The sequence below is a fragment of the Amblyomma maculatum genome, chromosome 1 (genome assembly GCF_055883805.1).
Source record: "Amblyomma maculatum isolate TAMU_Amacu chromosome 1, ASM5588380v1, whole genome shotgun sequence".
In the NCBI taxonomy this organism is placed as follows: Eukaryota; Metazoa; Arthropoda; class Arachnida; order Ixodida; family Ixodidae; genus Amblyomma; species Amblyomma maculatum.
In genome coordinates, this window is record NC_139344.1 from 9,708,736 (window position 1) to 9,730,020 (window position 21,285).

Consider the following 21,285-nt stretch of genomic DNA (forward strand, 5'->3'; position numbering starts at 1 on the left):
CTAAGCCCTCGGACGCAGAAAAAATAGTGCCAAATTAGTTTTGCCCATTTTTTTATAAATATTTTCCGGCATACGAAATTCTTCCAGAAGAGAGGGTGAGTTTAATTGCGTAGACCACCTGCTTATTCGTTCTGCTTGCTTGCCACTGAGTGACTCGCGCATCCGTTTGTCTCACGGCCATTTGTTTACAGCAGTCTGGAAGTTGTGCCCACTGCTATCAATATTGCAAGAGCAGACATTCAGACTTATTCATGGTAACTGCGCCGATCGTTATCAAGCAAAAGGGATTCGAGTGCTGATCGCTGCATATCAAATAAACGCACCGAGCATACGGTATACAGCTCGTGGCTGTTTATGAGGTGGATTCAGTTGGCAGCTTCCAACCGTGGTAAGGAGGCTCACTCTCGAGGCAGATCGCAGAACTGTCGGTAGAGCACTCCCACGTGCTTTCTGCTGTTGGCGAAGGAGTCGTGCTGCTTTTGCTAAAGTGGCATATTTCTTTTTCTTCATAAATCAGACACTAGATTCGGTGAAAAGCTTGAGACAGGCCCCTTGCGTTCTAGAATACGACACGCCCTTGACGTTTACGTCCACCATCTTCGTGAGAGACAGGTGGCTAACTGTGCGGTAAAGAGTCCAAGTTCAGTGTCTTTCTCGCCCACGTAATGATCTCCCTGTCATCAATGCTAACTAGAAGAAGAAGGTGGTCCTTCACGATGGCCATTCTTTTGACCACCGGCTTTCTTGGAGAGCTGGCTATTGGAGGTGCGCGAGCTCAGGAAACGAACGGTCCCTGCGAAGAAGGATGCACGAAGCGCGTCCCGCCTATCACAGATGAAACGGACGTACGAGATGACACCGACTTCATAAGACTTCTTCGGGACGTCGCAGACAGCGGTTTCGGCAGAATATCTGCTTTTCTGGGTCCCAAGCTGCTCCAGGCTAACGTGCGGACAGAATGCAGCCTTGCTCTACTTCGGACAGCACTGGCTTTCAAGAAATTAGAGCCATGGGCGCTAAGACGTAAGTAAACACGCGCTTGCATGGCTTGGTGGGAGGCCTATCGCGCAGCTAGTCTTTTGCATTCTATCCCTTCAAAGGAAAGACACTCTGGCACGAAGGAAGCTTTGTGTATTGATATTTCAAAACTTCCCTTTCTCTCTGGTGGCGATTAGAACAGTGGCAATTCGAACAGGCAGCGACTAGCAAAGTTGGAGACAGCGCTTGTCGTATTGTGCATGTACGGTTTCTCGCCCTTTAAATCCCTGTACTCCTATGCTTTTAAACAATGCTCAACACATCAGTCCCGTAACGTGCCCCGATGAAACAACCAAAAACGGAGCTTTTATCACCGAACCCCCCCCCCCCCCCCCGCGCACGCACGCACGCACGCGCACGCACACACACACTTTGGGACGTTAAATCCCACAACCCAAACCCAACCCCCCCCCCACACACACACACACGCACGCACGCGCACGCGCACGCACGCGCACACACACGCACACGCATGAACAAGCACGCACGCACGCGCGCGCGCGGCCGCACCGCTGCGAACCGTGAAACCAAAACCGCAAGAGCCACTGCAGTTTCGGTTGAGGGTTCAAAAACTGTGCCTATTTGCTTTTTAATTAAATTTCGTATAGCACACAATAAAGGAGGTTGTTAGAAACTGAAAACAGTTATAAATCTAAATGTTTCAAACAATTCCGGAATTTAGTGCCAATTCGCATCTCTTGAAGTTTTCTCGTTTTCAAGGGGCGGAAGAGTGGAAGTATACGAGTACACGAGCCCGCAATCCTATCAATACCGGTCCATTCCTCCGGTAGGGAATCGTGTAATACTTTAGAGTATCATATGCAATCGATCGTTGATTGAATCAGTGTGTTTCAATCTCACAGTCACAGCCACTCTCCTTTCTGTCGCGGCGGCGGCGGAGGAGGAAACCGCATGACGGATGGAGCGGCGCGATGTTCAAACAGAAAGGGGCGCCGGACACCGGCAAACCTTTTAGGGAGGAGCCTCGCTACTGCCACTTGACTCGACGTCAGCGCTCTTTACTTATTTTTTTTTCTCCCGCGAAAAAAAAAAAAATAAAGAGCGACGGTGGCAGTGGAAGCGTGGAAGTCGCCTGCTCCCTAATGCGATAAAAAAAATATGCGATGCTCTTTCACGTGCTCTAGCAGCATTTTGGAGCGGGATGGCGTTTACATCTCCGCTTCAGTACAGTACAAACACCGCGCGTACTGCGCCTAAACGAGTGGATGTGATTATTGCAAGCCAGTATTATAGAGCGGCATGAATGCCCACTATAGTACCATTATTCTTGGCAATAGGAGAAATTGGAGTCCAGGAACATAATTAACTCTATTATCAATAAAGGAATGGTTGCCGACGACTTGGCAGATTGCTTTTGATACAGCAATTAAAAAATGGAGCTAACAAGGCCCACTGAAACAATATTTTACGAAATTCTGTCGAAGTCGCGGTTAGCAGTGACGCCCGTATATTGCAAAATGAAATAAAGCTGGCATTTGTTGTCAGTTTCTCGCATTTTGATGGTCGAACACGTTTTATCTTAGCTTCAGTAACTGCACGCAACTCCTCAGTTTACTGAAAAAAAAAAAACAAAACGCGTCTACAGTGCAGAATCAAACGAATGCGCATTAGCAATAGTGTAAATGCGCACTGTAGTAACATTATATACTCTTGGTAAGCAGCGAAATCTAAGAACCCCAGGAGCATAAGAACTCTCGCCAGAAATTGCGAGAGTGCTCTCAAAGCGCCGTTCAAGAATTAATGTACTTGAAATAATATTTCACTGGTGTTGTGCTCATCAACGCGACATACCACACCGTTGGCTTCTGGACTGGCGCCTGCTCGTCGAGAGCGCAGCTGCGGGGCGTGCACTTGAGAGCCGGAGCGCGGTGCGTGACTTTTCGTTCATTTCCCGTGACCCTGGATCGCGGATTGCCTGGCTGGCGCGGATTTCAAGTCGCCGACGCAACGCCGCCCGCAAGACGACTCCGGATGTCCCGCGTCGGCAAGGCGAGCAGCACTATTCTGAACCACAAATCATCCACGGTGTGTGGAGGTGTGTGTTTGTGTGTGTGCGAGCGCTGGGCTCTTGTATAAAGGAGCCGTGGAGGCCAGGAAGCTCATTCCCACGGGACTCGGGCTGTCCGGCAAGGACGTACGTGACCACGGTGGCGGATTTGAACTCTGGAATGTGCACGCGTGATGTGCGTACAGGATGACTGGTGTGAGGAGGAACTGTGCTGGAGCCTATTGGCCCCGCCCAGAGAGTTTACTGCGTCCCTATTGGCGTAATGATATGATCTTTGTTTATGGAGTCTATTTAACGAGCTGTCAGGGGTGATTTGAAAAAAAAAAAAGAGGAGAGACCAGTTACAATAAAACTTGCTGTAAACCTGGTTCCACTGCGGGCTCCAAGGTGCCCAGCAGGTACAACTCAACAGACCGCCGGTCAGCGCAACCGGGCACGGCGGGTGAGAGGAGAACCCTTTCGAATGCCAGCAGCTAAACAGACCGTCGCCCTCTGGACGAGCACGGCGGGTGACAGCGTGGAGAGCGGCTTCGAAACTTTACTGGTATCGGCAATGAGGAACAATGCGGCGTTAAATTCCGTAACAACTATTGAAAAGCACTTCCACCGAGGCTATAATGAGAGGAAGTGGTAAACAGTGTGTTCGACGGGTTCATTACTGGCATTCCTTTCTACATTTTAACGCGGTAGCGTTAAGGAGCTCGTGTCGCAGAAAAGCCGGTGTCGTCGGCGGCGTTGGCCGTGAGCGATAAATCCCGGCATGCACTTCATAAATAAAAAGCAACTTCCAGGATGGGCTGGGTGGGAATCGAACTAGGGTCTCCGGAGTGTGAGACGGAGACGCTACCACAGAAACGTGCCGAAGAACGTTATACTGCGGTGTATATCGGTAATTATGAGCATGTTACTTACAGAAGTCGCAGTTACACGAGTAGCGAAGTACGTTTCCGCTGCATTTCTTCTGCGTTCTGCGCACATGCAGAGCCATCTTGCGGCAAACACAGAAGAACCCCTCCTCGCAATGTGCGGCGCTGCCCCGACACGTGGCGCGCCACTCGCCCCTGAGACGTTTCGCCGTGCACCCTCACGGGTTGTAGAACCAAGCGTCTTTCCTTTCTTTAGATCACTATCTTCGCTCACCCGCTTCTCCCCTTCGGGCCGTGCGGGTACCGGTGCGAGGATGCCCCAATACCCTTGCGTTTAATAAGTTTTCTCGACGAGGTGCAATAACGCTATCGCGTTCCACTCTTGAAGGCGAAGCTTAAGCGTCCTCCAAATTTCTTTTACTTTGCCTTTGATGTACTTTTTCGCTATCGCATTTCTTAGAACTCCTCCCTTTACGATATTTTCTTCAGGCTAGCCGCTGCTTGTTTTCACGCGATAGCAAAGGGCCCCGTGTTGCACAAAAACAAAAACCGATGTCGGCGATGTGGTTGTAACAAAAAAATCAGAAGGAATTAAGGGATCAATAAAAGTCTTGCGGAAATCCGCAGAAGAAAACACGGTTCCTTGGCAGTGCGAGGCGAGCACGCAACCACTCCGCCATAGAACCACATTGTTTTGCTCGAATAAAGGCGGACCTAATGTACGTATTGCCTTATGACTGTCGGCTGATGTTTAATTGCGTCATTAGAAATAAACTGATTACAGTTAGGCGAGCAGCAAAGAACATTTCCGCTTATCTTACCTGCGTAGCGGCGCTCATTAGAAAATTCCTTCGATCGTACGGCGGGGCCGCAATAGATGGCGCGAGCCGCCGCCAGAATCAAAGCATTAAACCTACGTCCATCGTCTTTAAGGTTTAAACGCTATAGCGTTAAGTAGACGAAGATTAAGCGTCCGCCAAGCGTATCGGTGTCTCTTGCTACTGTCACGTGGCTACACGTCATCGCATGTAGAACCGGCTTCTTCCTGGTCGGGCGCGAGGTCAGCGGTGGCGATGGAGCGCGGGGGCGCGGGTGTGTGCTTCTCGATGCGCGCTTCCTTGTTCAATAAGAATGCATGGGTGGCGCGCCTGCCTAGTGCCCCGCGAAGCACAGGCTTCCAAGAGAAAACAGACACCCATTTTATTTCATTTTTTAATACACATGGTGTCGCAGCCAAACATTACTCCAACAAAGCTTTGCAATGTTCCAGTTGGTGTGTTTGGTTGTATTTTTGAATGGCTGGTGCCAAAAGCAATCTCGCAAGTCCTGGCGAACCATTCCTTTCTTGACCAAATAATTCATTATGTAACTGTAGGTTTCTTCGAATATTGGCTTGCTATATTGGTATCAATTTGTTTTGGCGCAGTACACACGGTCGATATAGCTCTGCTCTCCCGTGCGAACTATTTTAACGGCACCAGACGTCACATGTCACGACGCTACTCGGCTCCTGATTGGTCAGTCGCAGAACGATCGGCACCGACGATGCGGTTCAATTCACCTGTTGAAACCTCATCAGCAGCTGGACTCACGCTCGCTCTGTGGCTAAACCAACGAAAATCGCAATGTCGCAAGGCAAAATTCTCAGCATGTGAAACGTGTCTAAGACGTTCCAAACATGTAGAGCGTGTGGCTCACAAGTTGAGCTAAGAGCCATAATATAGACAGTAGCACTACGCTTGCTTGCCGAAGTTCGCAGTCCCAAGAAGCTGCAATACATAAACAGGTGAATAGAAAATTGAAACCATGCGGAGCATGAAACAGAGATTGAGCGAAAATCTGTAACGTACGCGGATCCTTAAAAAAAAAAAAAAAAAAAAAAAAGAACTGTCGGATATTTAGGGGAATCCCCCCAAGGTGAAGCAGATTTGTAATAAGGAAGTAATTACTATTGGTTACGCCTGGTGGATGTCCATGAGTAAGTACTCCCTTATTAAAAAAAAAAAAAACTGCGGCAGGGCGAATGGAGCAAACAAAGAAAGCTTGGAATAGCAACGGGAAGTACGGAAAACCGGAAAGCTCCAAGTGGAAAAGCGGAAATGACAGCCATTCAGGTGAACGAATAGAAAGAAAGGTAAAAAAGCGGTAATATAGGAGAAGAAAAGGGGCAGAGGAGACAAACTGAACAAAGGAAAGAAGAAAAAAAGAGGCGCTGAAAGGAGCCTCAGAAAACATCGTAAAGGGGAGGAGTTCTAAAAAAATAAATAGCGAAAAAGTACATCAAAGGCAAAGTAAAATGATGAAAAGAAAGACAGCAATCAACCCGCCAAACAGACTGTTTGTCGCTCCCTCTTATGAAAATTGCGACGGAACCGCATTTCAATGGTTGATACGGCTCTTAACGCCGCATTGTTCCCCATTGCAGATACCAATGAGTTATTATTTAATGTAATTTGGTAGATTAATTCCTGAATGGCGGTTTAAGAGCACTCTCAAAATTTCTAGCGAGAGTTCATTATCCTCCTGGGTTTCTTCGATTTCGTATTCTCCTGTTAAGCTTGCACTGGAGGCGAAACTCTAGACGCTAAACCATTGATTCTCTTTCCTAAGCTGGAGACAATTATTGCCGCTGTTTTGTTTGTGATTTCTTTCTGTTTACCTTCGCTTAATTGCTTGAAGGAAGCGTTTTATTTTGTCAGGGACTCGATCCAGATATTTTTCACTGACTGCTGCTACAGTTCTTCTAAGTAAGTCATGCATTTCAGGCGACGATCTGAAGGCCATTAAGAGGCTGTTGAGTGTGACGTTCCTTCTAACCCTTTCAGACAACATGTTTTGCTTCCATCGAAGAGAGACATTTTCTTTCTACACAATGTATCTAGGGCTCAAAAAAGAAATTTAAGTTTCCAAGCTTGAAATTTGATTGACTGGACTGAACGGAGCTAAAGGACGAGCGAAAAGTATGCGCTCATAAGCATCTGCAAACTTTTTCGCAATGTAATGTCTGATCTAAATAGCGCAATATATAGATGTGAGGATTTTCGAAGTAAACACTCGAAAAACACGGAATAAATGTGTGCTTTGAAGGCACATATTACTTTAGAAATCGCGAAAAAACTGATGAATTACTGCTTGCTAAATCTGCATAAATTGTGCCCATTGTATGTCATTTGTGCCCACGTTGTACATAGTTATGTACTATTGCATAAATTGTGCACAAATTCCCTAAAAGTGAAAACTTGAAATGCGAACTAGTTCAAGAATAGTATCCGCAGCCGACACATTTTTTTTCTTCAGTCATAATGAAAAGGCCTGCGTGCCTCCGTTCTACTAGTGTGTTGAGAAAGTCAGCAGTGTTAATTAAAGTAATTTGTTTAAAGATTACGGTGCCAACATTGTGATTTTGTGTTTTACAGCCTAAAGGATCAGCATGGGGCATGGAACAAAATAAACCCGTGACGTGTATTCCAAAAGCGTTCGTTATTTCTTAGTACTTCATGGAGTCACCTCAAAAGAACATCGGAATTCCCATCAGGAGATGTTTTTGGAACGATAACCGGTTGAGGCAGAATCCAAGATGGCGCCTTATTTAAACTTTTCCAAGCTCTGCACAACACAATATCCTAAAATGACACTCAGTTTTTTTTATTGAAGAACATTTAACGGGAAACGATGGTGGTGCTATAATTTGGTGAGGTTTTGCATTTTCTACTCTGTTGTAGATTCTGAAGATAGGTTTTTTTTTTTTTTTTTTATGATGATCAAGAGAGGAAATTAGGAATGGACTATGAAAAATATGAAGCGCTAGATTGGCTGGATTCAAGGTGTATGTGCAAGATTCTCTTAAGCTGCTACCGCGCCTGCACCGCTGTTATAACGCAGGATCCCGCGAACATGCGTTCACGGTAAAGAACAAACCTTGGGTGAATTTTACCCAGCATTGCGAGACGCTCTGTTGCATGCTGCTATTCGTGAATGAAGTACGTGCTCGTTAAAGTGCCGCAGGTCAAACGAAACATGGAATCGTCGAGGAGTACTTCGTCACCGAAGAATGAAGCACATGCGCCTGTGCGGATCTAGTCAGTCGGTGGTAGAGGGCTGGAATTCTTGGGAGAGCATGTGGGAGGCCGGAAGTTGCCATTTTAAAGCATTTTAGGAACTTGAGGCTTGAATTGAAACAACACATATCTTCTGGCAAAAGTGGCATGTATTATTATGTCCAGAATTCAAGGACACCTTCTAATTGCGAGGCAACAGTGAGACATTATACGATACTTTTACATACATGCACCAGGAATGCTCCCAGTTTTCGGTTCGTTGCAAAATTTTGCTTTCAGTGTTTTCCCTGCACACGAAGCGAGTAGTGAAACCTTCCGTAGAAAACCAATGGGCTGCGTGTTTTAAAGATAACTGTGAGGCAACAGTGGAGTATTACAATGCGCTCCTAAGAACATTACGTAAACAGCCTAAGGCTCCATTTCGTAGCGAGATTTTGCTTCTGAAGCTTCTGCAATCACACACAAAAAAAAAAATAGGTCAGATTGTCAAATACAATCATTAAGGCATGTTGTGTAAAATAGGAAAAAAAAATTGAAGCCTGCCGAGGCAAGAACTTCGGATATATTGGTTATTGTCTTAAACAGCATGTGAAAAAATTTAATTTCAAAACTTTCCGAGAAAATGGGCAAACTATTTGGGTATGCGAAAACAGCTACGTGCACGTTGCGCATTTTTTTTACAAATTAACGCAAGAATATGATCAATGGAGAAGCAAAGACAGAGAGCGAGGGCTGAACTGCCAACCAACATCCATTAGCAGGCTTCGCCTACATGCATGCGTGACTAGAATATACACAATAACCATCAGATTCCCTTTTCCACCGGTTGTTAGGGAGCGCGACCAACGTAGTTAGGTAACGTTGATAAGCAGTCCTTCGTTAATTGCAAACCATTTAACGTATTTCCTCGACACTCGAACGCAGTATTTGATGCGACCGGCAAGTACCCATCCGGCCTGTTGCAAATGTCTCGCGTCGACATTGGGGCCTTCGACGAGTGCATCGAGACAAAAGTCCGCGACAACAAGGGGAGAGTCCAGTCTCGTGGGCAGTACTGCAACCTTCAGATCAACCTGAAGAACCAAACCACCTTCGAGTGGTTTACGCAATACTTTGCGAGCGCTATGCATCCGAAGGTGAGCTGTGCCATGCGAAACGTATGGCATCACGAAGCAAATTTTGATTGTAATACGAAGCGAATGACACAACTATTGGATTAGAATCTACATCATGAGTGAATATTGCCATGAGATTACATTGAGACTAAAGGTACAATCTGACTGCTGCGTCCGAGCTTCGCAGAAGCCCTGCGTTAATGGACAGGTCCTGTGAGGTGCCAAGGAAGCGGCTCGAGTGGAAAAGGCATAGGAGAGGTGGATTTTGAGAGGCTCGTCGCCAGTAAATAGAACGCATAGACCTGGATCAGCTCAATTCGCCCCCGTCCCTCCCCATCCCATACCCACTCTTTAAATGTTCTCCCGTAGCAAATTAGACGTGCATGCCCATTCATGGTGCGGCGGGAGGTGACCGGGGACGTCGCATTTGTACTGTTGTTTTTCGTCTGACACACTCAATCTGCGCATTTAGTTTTTCTGAAGTGAGAACAACGCGAGAAAACTCACCCGAAATCTTACTAGCCCAGCCTGTAATTAGACATGACTTGTGCCTTTGTACATTCTCTTCGAGGAATTACAGGACTTTGAAGCTATTCGCCGAGAGATCAACCTAGAGGTAGCGCCACCGCCGCTTCGATAGTGTGGATCGACAGCCGGAGGCGCTCGCAGAAATGCACGCGGCGTAGATCTGCTTCCGAGTTTACTGCGGGATGGTTAGGGATGAAAACGCCTTCTGTAATGAATTAGCGATTTACAGTTTAGAGTGGTCCAATACTGCAGAAAAAAACAGTGTATATCGCTAATATAGCAAAAGAAGTGCAGATTTTAGGCAAATAAGGCACGCAACCACCCGTCTTTTAGATTTACTTGCGTCGATTTGCGCGCCTTTTGCCTTGTACCGCGCTCTCGGGCCTGATACTTGGGCCTGAAGTGTACCACTTGTCTATTGACAGCTTTGTTTCTCTTATTGCCTTTTCAACAGTGTGCTCATGTCTTATACTAGTGAGATTGGCCAATTTTGCCAAACTCACGCAGGAACAAGTTTCGTGCTCTGACATGCAGTACTTTAATAAGAATGAACCTTGACAGCCTGGTTCATTATATCGTACTTGACTCGAGGATTGAGCAGGGTAAATGTAGCACAGACAGTGTACTGCCCAGCAGGTTGCCATAGGCTGAGTAAACATCCACTGTGGCTAGACAACAAGGCGCAAGTATTCTCCAAAAATGAAATTACCCTGACACGTACTGTACAGGAAGCCTTACCGCACAGGAAAGGTGACTGTTCACGTGTAGAGCGCTGAGTGGATTGCGTTTGCCGAACTCACAACAAGGCGGATGCTTCTTGCGGCAAATGTCAGATAATGTGATAGTGTGGCATTGTGCTAATTACTATAAATGATTTCTTGAAACCGAGGTAATTATAAGGGATTGCTAATGTGTGTGATGTTGATAAATAGTAAATTAGTAGTGTATGTTTTTTACAATGCCAATATATTTCACCGACTGAGAGAACTTTTACACACTTGACAAAATTTAGGACTGTCAGCGATTAATTTTCAGTAATATTAAAGTGCAAGCTACGAATCCGTCGCTGCGAAGGCGTCATAAAAACTGCGCGTGGGCGCTGATATTTCTGGCAAGGAATTTTGAAGGCTGTAGAATTGTCACTGTAATTATTCAGGAGTGATTCAATCTTATGCGAAGCAAAATCTTATCGTATACTACCGAAAAAAGTGCCGGATACCAAACTATCACAAAAGAAATGGAGTCCATTTTATCTTGCGACTATAACAATGTATTTATTCCCAATTAAAAACCCATATGAAGCCCTTATGAAACTATATTTTACTCCCTTTTTCAGAAACAACGAGTTTGCTCGAAAGATAGCACAGACGAAAAGGAATTGTAATGAATCTAAGGGCTACCAGTGTACATTGACTTATGTTTGGTTTGGTTTGGTTTGGTTTGTGGGGTTTTAGCGTCCCAAAGCGACTCAGGCTATGATAGTATTATGTAATATTTAGTGTAACAGATGCTGGGAATATTTGTTTCTTAAACGTTCGAGCATTTCTCTAAAGCGAAATTGCTTATGCCCCTTTTACGGATGCGCAGAAGCCTTCAACAAAAAAAAAAAAAAAGAAAATAGATGCACATATGGGTTTAACGCGCCATGCGACGTCGGCTATATGATGGATGATGTAGGGGTAGGCTTCGGTGTTGTTTATAACGTGGGGTTGTTTAACGTGCAGTCAAATCCCACAACCGAGGAGTGCCTTTCGAAACGGCCGGGGTCGAACGCCCCGTTCTCAAAATCAGCAGTCGAGCGCCCTATCAATCAGACGGAGGTTTAACAGCAAAAAAAAAAAAAAAACAAAAAAAAAAAAAAAAAAGCTTTCAGACAACTCTATCGGGCATACAGAGGGTACAGAGTGGCATGCTCAAACTGTATTCTGCTATACAGCTGTCTGCGGTCGTATCTTTCAGCTAGTAACTGCAGTATTCCAAACAGAAACGGGAATATCCAATTTCTGAGCGTTTGCATTGAGTTGTATTGACGGCAGCGACATGTTTTGCTTTGACACGGCGCCTAACGACCGCACCACTTCACTTGAGAACCCGCGTGTCAAAGAATCTCAAGCGCCGAAGACCGCGACTGGTGATGTCCTTTCCAGCGTGACATACTCGATTATGGACAAGTATTTTTTTCTTTTAATGGAGCGTGGGATTATAGCTGTTCATATTTCTTTTGCAAGAGGCAGATAGGTGAGAAAAAGCACACAGGAACCGGGAAACAACAAAAAACACTTTTGTACACGCGCGCACGTAAATCACTGCGGGGAAGCGCGCGACGCGAACACTCATCCACACTGAGTAGGGATCGCCGCTGCGCTGCAAGGTGGCGACTATACTCGATATCGAGGAGACTCGGCTGCATTGATGCCAATTAGCATCTTAGTGCAGAAGTGTGTTTCGCTTCATAACCTCTAACCTGAGCCTGACAGCTGCTAGGAAGGGAATACGCCGTAGAAGTGTTTCATTGGGACTCTGTGCCGGGAATAGCCACCCCTCTATTCTTCAGGTAACGGGGTGCAATGCCCCTTATACTGCGTCTACGAAGCTGCGAAAGACAGGGGCAGCCTGGTCCAATCAGCATCACGCGCACTATAATAGGTAATTGTGCTCCGACGCGCCTTTCTAGCCTTGAATGGGCGGAACGACACAGCGCAGGAGCACATTTATCTATTATAGTGCATTGGGGCGAGAGGCACATGGATTGAGCTATTCGCACAGATTCAGCTTTTCGAATGGCCCTTCCGTTCAGCCACTCATGTGAAATCAATTTCTAATGTGACATGCGGTACACGGAGCCATATTTTTGCTCTCACACTGCTGGAGCTGTTTGTTTTTCAGATAAATGAATTTAAGGGACTCATGGCAGACATCGATGATCATCTTATTCGCATCGGAATATGCTTCCTTGACGACTGCAACGAAGAAGATTTGCAAGTTGTGGTGGACACTAGTACGTATAGAACGTAGCTTATATTACAACTCCTCATGAAGTGAATGGAATAAACTGTGCACTGCGAGTGTACGTTTTTTATTGTGAAAGCGATACTACTCTAGGTTTCGAGCCTTTAGCGTAGCGCGGCCGGTATCCACGTCTTACCCACGTGATGCTGTGACGTCACACCCCACGTGGGCTGGCAGGGGCTGCCAACTTGGGTCTCTCGTTTCCCATGGGACAGTTATGTCAGAATCATCCTGCTAGGAGCCTGGCATTCACGCTACCCCTATAGGCCACTAAGGCATGTTCATACAGCTTGGTTAAAGCGGGGTTTTATATGTGGGCTGAGGAAGAAGCAAAAGAGAAGAACGCTCGGCCACCCGCAGCTAATGCTTTCGCTCAATATTTGCTTCAGCCGCGTTGAATCCTTGTAATTATTTTCTTCTCACTAATGATGTGTGTAGCGCTACGCGAATAAAGCTTAAGAGTGCCGATAACACGAAGCTGACAAAAAGGGTACTGCCATCAGTATAGCAGTTTATATATATATATATATATATATATATATATATATATATATATATATATATATATATATATATATATATATATATATATATATATATATATATATATATATATATATATATATCTTTTTCGCCTATCGCAAGACTTTTACACAGAATACTGACTCAGGTATTTCAAGGGCAATTTGTGTGAACAGAACAACAGACATTTCCCAACATGCAAGAAAGGAAACATTGATAATGACAACTGTTCTGGTGTTAAGATTACCATTTACCAAGGCCGGTAATTGTAAATAAGATTACGATTGAAAATAACCAAGTTGAAGGTAATAAAAATTACTAAGTCCGGTACCAGTCGGTGCTCTGGAGCCATTTTCTATGTGAGCGTACTCAGGTCTCTATGCCTATCATTGCCGTTGGCGCTGAAGAACCATAAAGCTTGCTACCCTGAGTTCAGCTGGCATTCAGTATCCCTATTTTGCACTCTGAAGCGCACAAATATGTTTGATCTGTGCGAAATAAGCCAGATCCCTTTCCCTCCACTTAGTGCAACGTAATGAGAAAACTTGAGCGCAGTGAGCAGGAAGAATCGCGTGAACTAAGAAAACATCTCTCCGCGTTTTCTAAAGAAGAGCCTTTAGTTGACTCCCATCCATGGTGCGCAGTAAGAACGAACAAGGTTTCAAATCTCAACACACAATCATGGCCGCATTCCTCTGCATTCAGTTTTAGCGCGCGTGAATGGTAGAAAAAAAAATTTCTTGAAATACAGGACTTGGCTGAGCCCCCCAAAATTCTGCATCAACTGCCTCATAAAAACTGGATTCACCAATGATAGCAAGAGAAGACAAGCGAAAGAGAAAGCTATCAGTGGCTTCACCAATGTTGGCCCCATACGTTTTGAGCTTCTTTTACTATGCATAATGTATGTCCCTATAGAGCATTGTTTTGACTTTTTTTTTAACTGTTACCTGCCACTTCCGTCATATAGTTATGGTGTAGCCGAAGATGTCGCAAAGACGACGAGAATGTTTGGACGTTGTGTGAAAGGACGATCGACGACGCAGAAGCTGAAACTGTTGTGTTGGTGTTAACTGGTATCTCGAAGGTGCTCCTGACTGACGTGAGACTCTTGTCGCTCGGCAGTGCCCTGCAACAATATCTGCAGTTCAGCCTTCACTGTGGGAGGGTGGCTTACAAACAGTGGTCAAAGTTACTGATATTGTAGCACCTTTCAGAGTTCCAGGGCATCTATCGTCCATTATAATAGCCCCAAATTGAAACGCACTTTCTTGTGTGCAGTACACATTGCCAGAAATTGACAGTTAACGAAATGCTTTTGTTGATGCGATATACTCGCCGCGGAACTGCTGGTGACATTTCCCTTCTCTTGCTCGAGCACAGACACTTCAATTATTGTTAACGACACGTGGAAATCCTTAAAACCTACTTTTGAGCATTACCTGTTGCTCTATGGGCCTTCAATAGTAAACAAAGTTCGAAGAAATAATTCATGGATCTTCCTCGAAATTATCCACATGAAACGTAAAATATCAAGCATAACTGAACGTTAAAATAAGTACCCGATACCTCTTTATAGATACAAGGGTCATGAATCATCACGCGCTATAAACCAAGCTCTAAAGACTGCAAAGCATATACGTATATGTGAACGTCATTTTAAAGAATTTTATACAAACATCTACGAAAACATTTTAGCGTTACCTCAATTCACGTAAACACAAGTTAAGCAACTTACCTGAAAAAGAGTCCGCTTAATATGAAACATCAGTCATATTATTCATATTACTTAATATCAATGCAAAAAAACCTAGTGGACCTGATAATATCCCAGATCAATTTATGAAAAGATATGCAGAGATGGGAATCTAGATACCAGCTTCTCATATACAAGAAATCACTAGAAACTGCCGATGTACCTACGGAGTCGAAAATTCCTAAAATAATTCCCATACACAAATTTGGACACACTAGCAACCCAAAAAACTACCGCCCAGTTTATCTTACTTCTACACCATCCAAAATTGTAGAGCATATCATACGCAAGCACATCGTGACTTACATAGAGGAAAATGAACTGCTTAACAAAAATGAACCAGGATGTAGAAAGGGAATATCCACAACAACGCAGCTAGTGGAAACCATCCATGACAGTCTTCGTCATTGATTAATCCGGGCAAACTCATATGTTGTCCCTTACCTCTCAAAATTCAGGGGGCACTTTGACGATCTAAAGTGCGCAGAGGCGAAAGCCTTTGACCATGCACCTCTGGCGATGCCCTCTGCTTGGCCGCTGCTTGATTTTGTTTGCCGACTATTGCTGCTGTCTTTGGCACATTATAGGCGCGACACAGGACCTAAGGGCCCCGTGTCGCTGCGCTGGAATGCATTAATGAGACCTGTTTCGAGACGAGAACTTTATTGACAAGTATCTATTGGAAGACGAGGTTTGGGGGCCACATCTGCAACCATTCCTTTGTGGTCCAAAAAGTGGTTAGAGATGTACTCCACTGCGCATGCACAGTGTGCGCGTTTAAGATGCCCAAAAAGATTGTTAATTAAATAATAATTGACTAAATAATTGATTACAATTTACTAAATAACAAGTTATTACTGACAAACTAACTAATTAGCCTCGAGTTATTAACTAATTGTCGCTAACTAATGTTTATACACCTACTACTACATCACTGATTAACTATCTGTACTGAAACCTACTTAATTCTTCTGAAGATGATTGACAGGTGCCGCGGACGCACGGACAGGCATGCAGGCGAGTCATAAGCCATAAAAGGCTTTCGACTTAATAGCTTTTGGTTATGTAGCACACCCCAAACTGATCTTCGAAGTTCAAAACATTCTCGGCACTAACCTAATAACTAACTGTATAGCAGCTTATCTTTCAGACCACCGACAGTTCGTCCATTTTGAAGTCTACGATTCAGGTAACATTGAAGTAAAATCAGAAGTTTCATAAGTACTAGCGCCAATATTGTTCTAATCTACACAAATGATCTCACCGGTGATACAGACGTCAAAGTCCGCATGCTTGCCGATGACTCCATAATTTATGAAGAAATTAATGCCCAACGAAACAAATCCCAGCTAAATAATGCCCTTGAAAAAACAGGAGCTTCATGCGACGAATGGCAAATGGTACTGAATTTTTAGAAAAATCAGTGGCGAAGAGAGTACATAAAAGGCCATTGCCTTTCACTTACAAAATTAAAGGCACGATATTACAGGCTGTTAACGAATACCAGTGCCTCGGAATAATTATCTCCACGGATTTTACATGGGACAAACCCGTTTCACACGTAACAACAAAGCCACTCGCCACCCTGGGTTCCCTAAGACGTTCCATAGGATTCGCTTCACCTGAAACCAAATTACTTGCATACACATCCATTGCACGATCAGTCATTGAATGCAAAATACTATGCTGGTTTCCTCACACACAGCATTTGATATCTAAACTGGAAGGAGTGCAACGCAAGGCTATAAGATTTGTTTTTAATACGTATCGCTGCCTCGATTCCCCATCTGAACTTCCAAGACAAGCTGGACTTCCCGATGTTAGTTTTCGCGCGAAGAATACCCGCGTAAAATTTATTAAGGCTCTTTCCTCTAGAGCACTAAACGTTAACCCTAACCAGTACTTACATCTCTGGACAACGTAAAATTCTACGATGCAACATTCTAAACACTTAATAGAATATCGAACACGCAGCGTTACCTTTTAGTTCTCGATTTTTTTTTTCACAAGCCCTTCGAGATAGGAATTCATTGCCAGAGATTACCGTTAAACTTGGATATCTGAATGAATTTGCTTCGCAGTTATCTGGCCTTTGCTGAAAATGCAGCGCTCTTTTCGCTTTGTCGCTGTTTTTATTTTTTGCCATGAATTTACTTTGTTTGCTGGTGGTAGGTTTATCATAGCTGCTTTTATCCTTGTTCATTTATGATGTCCATTCATGTATATTATTCTCCATTATGCGATTCTGTTTTTCTTCGCCCAATCCTGCAAGAGCCTCGTTGAGGCCAGCGGTATGTGTGAAATAAATAAAGTTAATCTGAGCTACATCTTATTAATTCCCAGAGCTTATCTCTTTATGAAATTATCGCCTGTTTTATTTCAGTGACTCCTTCACTGGTAAGAGCTGAAGTAGTGAATTGTGTCACAGCGGAACCCGAACCATGGAGCAGAATGGAAATAGTAATTGTGTAAGTGTTAATACTCACTCATTTGAGTTGGCATGCCACTTGCCCTGAGTAACACATGCTGCGCAGGTGTAAAATGCAATCACTGAAGCCCGACTGCGGTAAACTTATTACGAGGCTGCGATCACTCCACAGGGAATACACGGAGTAGGTGTACGCCTTGTGTTCCTTCATTTGTGGCGTTGAAATTGCGCTAGAGGTTCCCCCGAATAACATAAATAACAGTCAAGTAAATTCTCGGCACGTGAAATGTAAGAATAACCGGACGGCAAAGACTAGCTCTGCAGATGAAGAAAGAATGGTAAGGAACATGCGCAGCGCCATTCTTTCTTACGATGCAAGGAAACCAGCTGGCCCAATCACCCGCCTTGGTAGAACAAAGCTTAAAACTATTTCTTTTTATGTTTCAGCTAAAACGACTCTATAACTCGTTTCAAACGTACGGTTGTGTTTAACTCTGCATATGTACCAGGTTTCTCGGCTAAATGCAACTAAGCTTTTTCCAAAAACAAAAGGGTTTTCTAGCCCTGTGAAACCAACTGAGAGTTGTTGAGAGGCGCTTGGCCTAGTGAGCAGTATTTTTTCGGTTGCCATAGTTAGCAAATAACTATTACTAAACTTTTCATTCTTTGGCTTGAAGCGCAAATTCAGAAGTCGAGGACGTTTTTAAAAACAGTTAGCTGCAATGCTTGAATCAAGCTACAATGTACGTAGCTATATTTAGTGGCCTCTGTAAAAAACCATGCCGTGACTAGCTCTTGGCTAGTATCTCTCACCAAATGCACGCACAAGACTCTATCGGTAAGAGCGCTGCAGAGAAAAGTGATTTGCTTGAGGCGTACGTGTCTCGGAAAGCTGAAGTGGCACCACTGTTGGATGGAAACCTTTCTTATTCTGTCGGTTAAGTTAAGAGCCATAAGAAAACTACTTCACGTAAACGTTAGATTTGGGTAAACATTTCAGTCAGCTGTTGCTCCAGAATATAACTTCTCTACTGTCATATTTGTTCCTGAAGCAGATAACTAAAATAATTAGCTCATGCGTCTGTGCTAATCGGTCACCTTTGACGAAAGAAAAAAAAATACTGAAGTCTATGCCACGTGACTCTCAGCAGTGCTCATTTGGTTGCACTGGGCTCTGATTTGTCTTTTTTTAAAACAGTGCTAACGTTCAGCTAGGACAACTGCATTAAGATAACAGGGAATTATTTTTATCGTTTACGAATAATTTGTCAAAATTGCGAAACTATGTGAATGTGATCTCAACAAACGGATCGTACAGAAAAGCGAACATTACGTACTACCACTATAATTAGAAATGCGAGCAGGCGCCGCGCTATTTGCATTTCTTTTGATCGCTCCTATACTTGACCGAGCTGAAATAACAGACGGTTAGTTAAATAATATTGCCAGAACTTTTGTAGATTTATTTTTGTGAGCAAGAAGTTAATATGAAATATAGGGCTATTGAACCTAAAGATGACCCAAGTTTTAAAGTTTTTTTTTCTTTTTAATCACCAATGGAGCCGACAATACAGGAGGTCAAAACACGTACGCATCGCAAAGCTCGATCCCGCTTCGCACATTATAAAATGATGTGGCTGCGTCGTAGTATCATCGCCGACGACGAATACTTCTTAACTGTTTTAATTTTACATACAATACATAAACATCACCTATATTGCTACGTTTAAATTAAGGCGACGCCATTTTATACTTGTGCAACGCTGGAAAGCTAAACCAACGAACTTTCGAATGAGCATATTTGACGCTCTATATTTCGAACCAGAATGTCGGATCAGAAATTTTATAAATTGGACTCGCCTTTGATGTGTATGGTATTCAGTTTCGCTAAGTAAACTAGCCCTTTCAATGTATAAAAAATATGTTTATTAGCTCATTAGGTTAATTAAGCGTCCAATTATTTAGCTCTATCACGTACATGCTCTCTATCTTGTTGTACAAACCAAGTGTGCCAACCGCCCCTACATATATCTAGCAGCTTTTCAAATAAATATCTGGAAAGGATTTCAAAACAAAAAAAAAAACGGACCTTGTATTTGGCACCTCTACTACTCGTCGTTTTCCAGAACTATCCTTGGTTTTCTAGCCATCGTTGTATGCTGCGCAACGGCATTCGATGTTCTAATGCTGTCGAACGAAAAACGTGCGGAGAGAAGCGGTGAGTACGCACGTTGCCTTTACCGTTGTATCGCCATGCTCTGGGAGGGGGGGGGGGGGGAGGGGGGGAAAATACGATTTCCCTGTCGCATACATTGCTTTAAAACATATAATACCAAGCGTACAATGACCAGAACCTATACTCCGTTTCATACATCAGGTGCAACGTATCGAAACCTACGCAAGTAGTCCGCAAGAAAAATAAGGAGGCGTATCGCGCTCGTTCCGTGGCCGTGTAGTTTCTGTGGAAACGGGCTCCATTCGGAGCATACACGTTTGCAATAACTTGCTTCGCGTGCCTGGACACCTTCGCAGTGCGGATCTTAAAAAAAAAAAGAAGAAAAAAAAAACAAAACCTGCTCCGTAGAGGCAGTCGAGGTCGCTGCGTTGCACATCACGGAGGGCACCGCTGACAGGGTTGCGGGGCAGCGAAAACACGACACGAACGAAAACGACAAGCAAAACATACAAATTCACCGAATCCGATGTTTGCTCCCTAAAAAAGTGCATTTTAGGGAGTTGATGGCAAATGTAAGATGTATTAGGCTTGCAGACAAAGCAACTATTATTTCCTCTCGTCAAAAGTAGGCACTATTTTTCATCGCGGATGTGGGGAGCGCGAACAAGAGCTCTAGCTTTGGCAGTGTTGCACTTGATGTATGAAACGGAGTATAGGCATTTGAATTCAGTAGCTTGTGTGTTCAGCAGGAGTATCAGGGGATCTTGGAATACAACACAAAACATAGGTGATCAGTTAGTACATGATAAAGCATCGAATAATAATTGTGTATTGCAGGAAAACAGTATGCTCACATTGCGTGTACGGTACGCCAGAATGTATCTGTAATAGCCCTAAAAACGTAGTAAGCTCGAAACAAGCACTGCATGCAACGAGCACATAGTGAAACAAAAAATGGCGTGGGGCTAATGCACAAAAAAGGATCAGACCACTGGACGAAAAAAAACTGTAGATGTTGAAATATCCTTGAACCGAGGTTCACGAGGACATCTGCCGCAGCCGCAGTCGCTGTGATCTTGGCTCACTTCTGCGCTTGGTAAGCTTCTCGTCAACGGGATATAGTGTGGCTTTCCGTTGTTCGATTGTCTCTGCAGCCTGTTTGGCTCGTCTGCGGTCTCAGTCTTCAGCCAGATGACGTATGTGCACGGCATATAACCTAGGCTAAATGAAGGAGGGGCGCAAGTGAAACTTCATGAAGACACGAGGTTCAATGCACAGCGCAACTGCTTTGCAGTTGGAACTTGATGAAGACGGAGTTTATTGCACACCGCGAGAGTTTTTTGCAGTTTTACACGAGGCGTGATCGGCTGCGGTGATCGCATAGTGCTCTTGTGCATGGGAACGATGAAGACGACGATGTTCGCTGCAGAGCGCAAAATAAAGACGACTATCTCTGCTGCACAGCGCCAGATGAAATATATGTCCCTATCTGTGGAACTCATGAGGTACTAGGCGCAGCAATAACGCAGAATAGTGCGACACTGGCAAATGAACTGGGTATGGCTAATGCTGTAATAAAGTAAAGATAATTCTAGTCATGTTGAGATGATTAAAACAGCTATTTGAAACATGAAAAGAAAAGGCGATTGTAACAATGCGACAACCTCATGTACTGCAGATTATATACAGGTGCGGACATAAGTAAACGGAGCACGCTTTTCCGTTCACTTAAAACCACGCCTTCTGCACTAGAGGTAAGA

General features: G+C 44.2%; 1 protein-coding gene across 1 annotated transcript in view; it reads left to right on the top strand.

Annotated features, from left to right (window-relative positions):
- The first annotated feature begins 716 nt into the window (after window positions 1–716).
- The window catches only part of LOC146201625 (nose resistant to fluoxetine protein 6-like), a 52,251-nt gene continuing 31,682 nt past the window's right edge, over window positions 717–21,285 (top strand). The window contains exons 1-4 of the mRNA XM_084598817.1: window positions 717–1,023; window positions 8,916–9,127; window positions 12,521–12,632; window positions 17,305–17,389. Coding sequence (XP_084454943.1) covers window positions 717–1,023; window positions 8,916–9,127; window positions 12,521–12,632; window positions 17,305–17,389 — 716 coding nt within the window. The remainder of the gene's footprint in view (window positions 1,024–8,915; window positions 9,128–12,520; window positions 12,633–17,304; window positions 17,390–21,285) is intronic.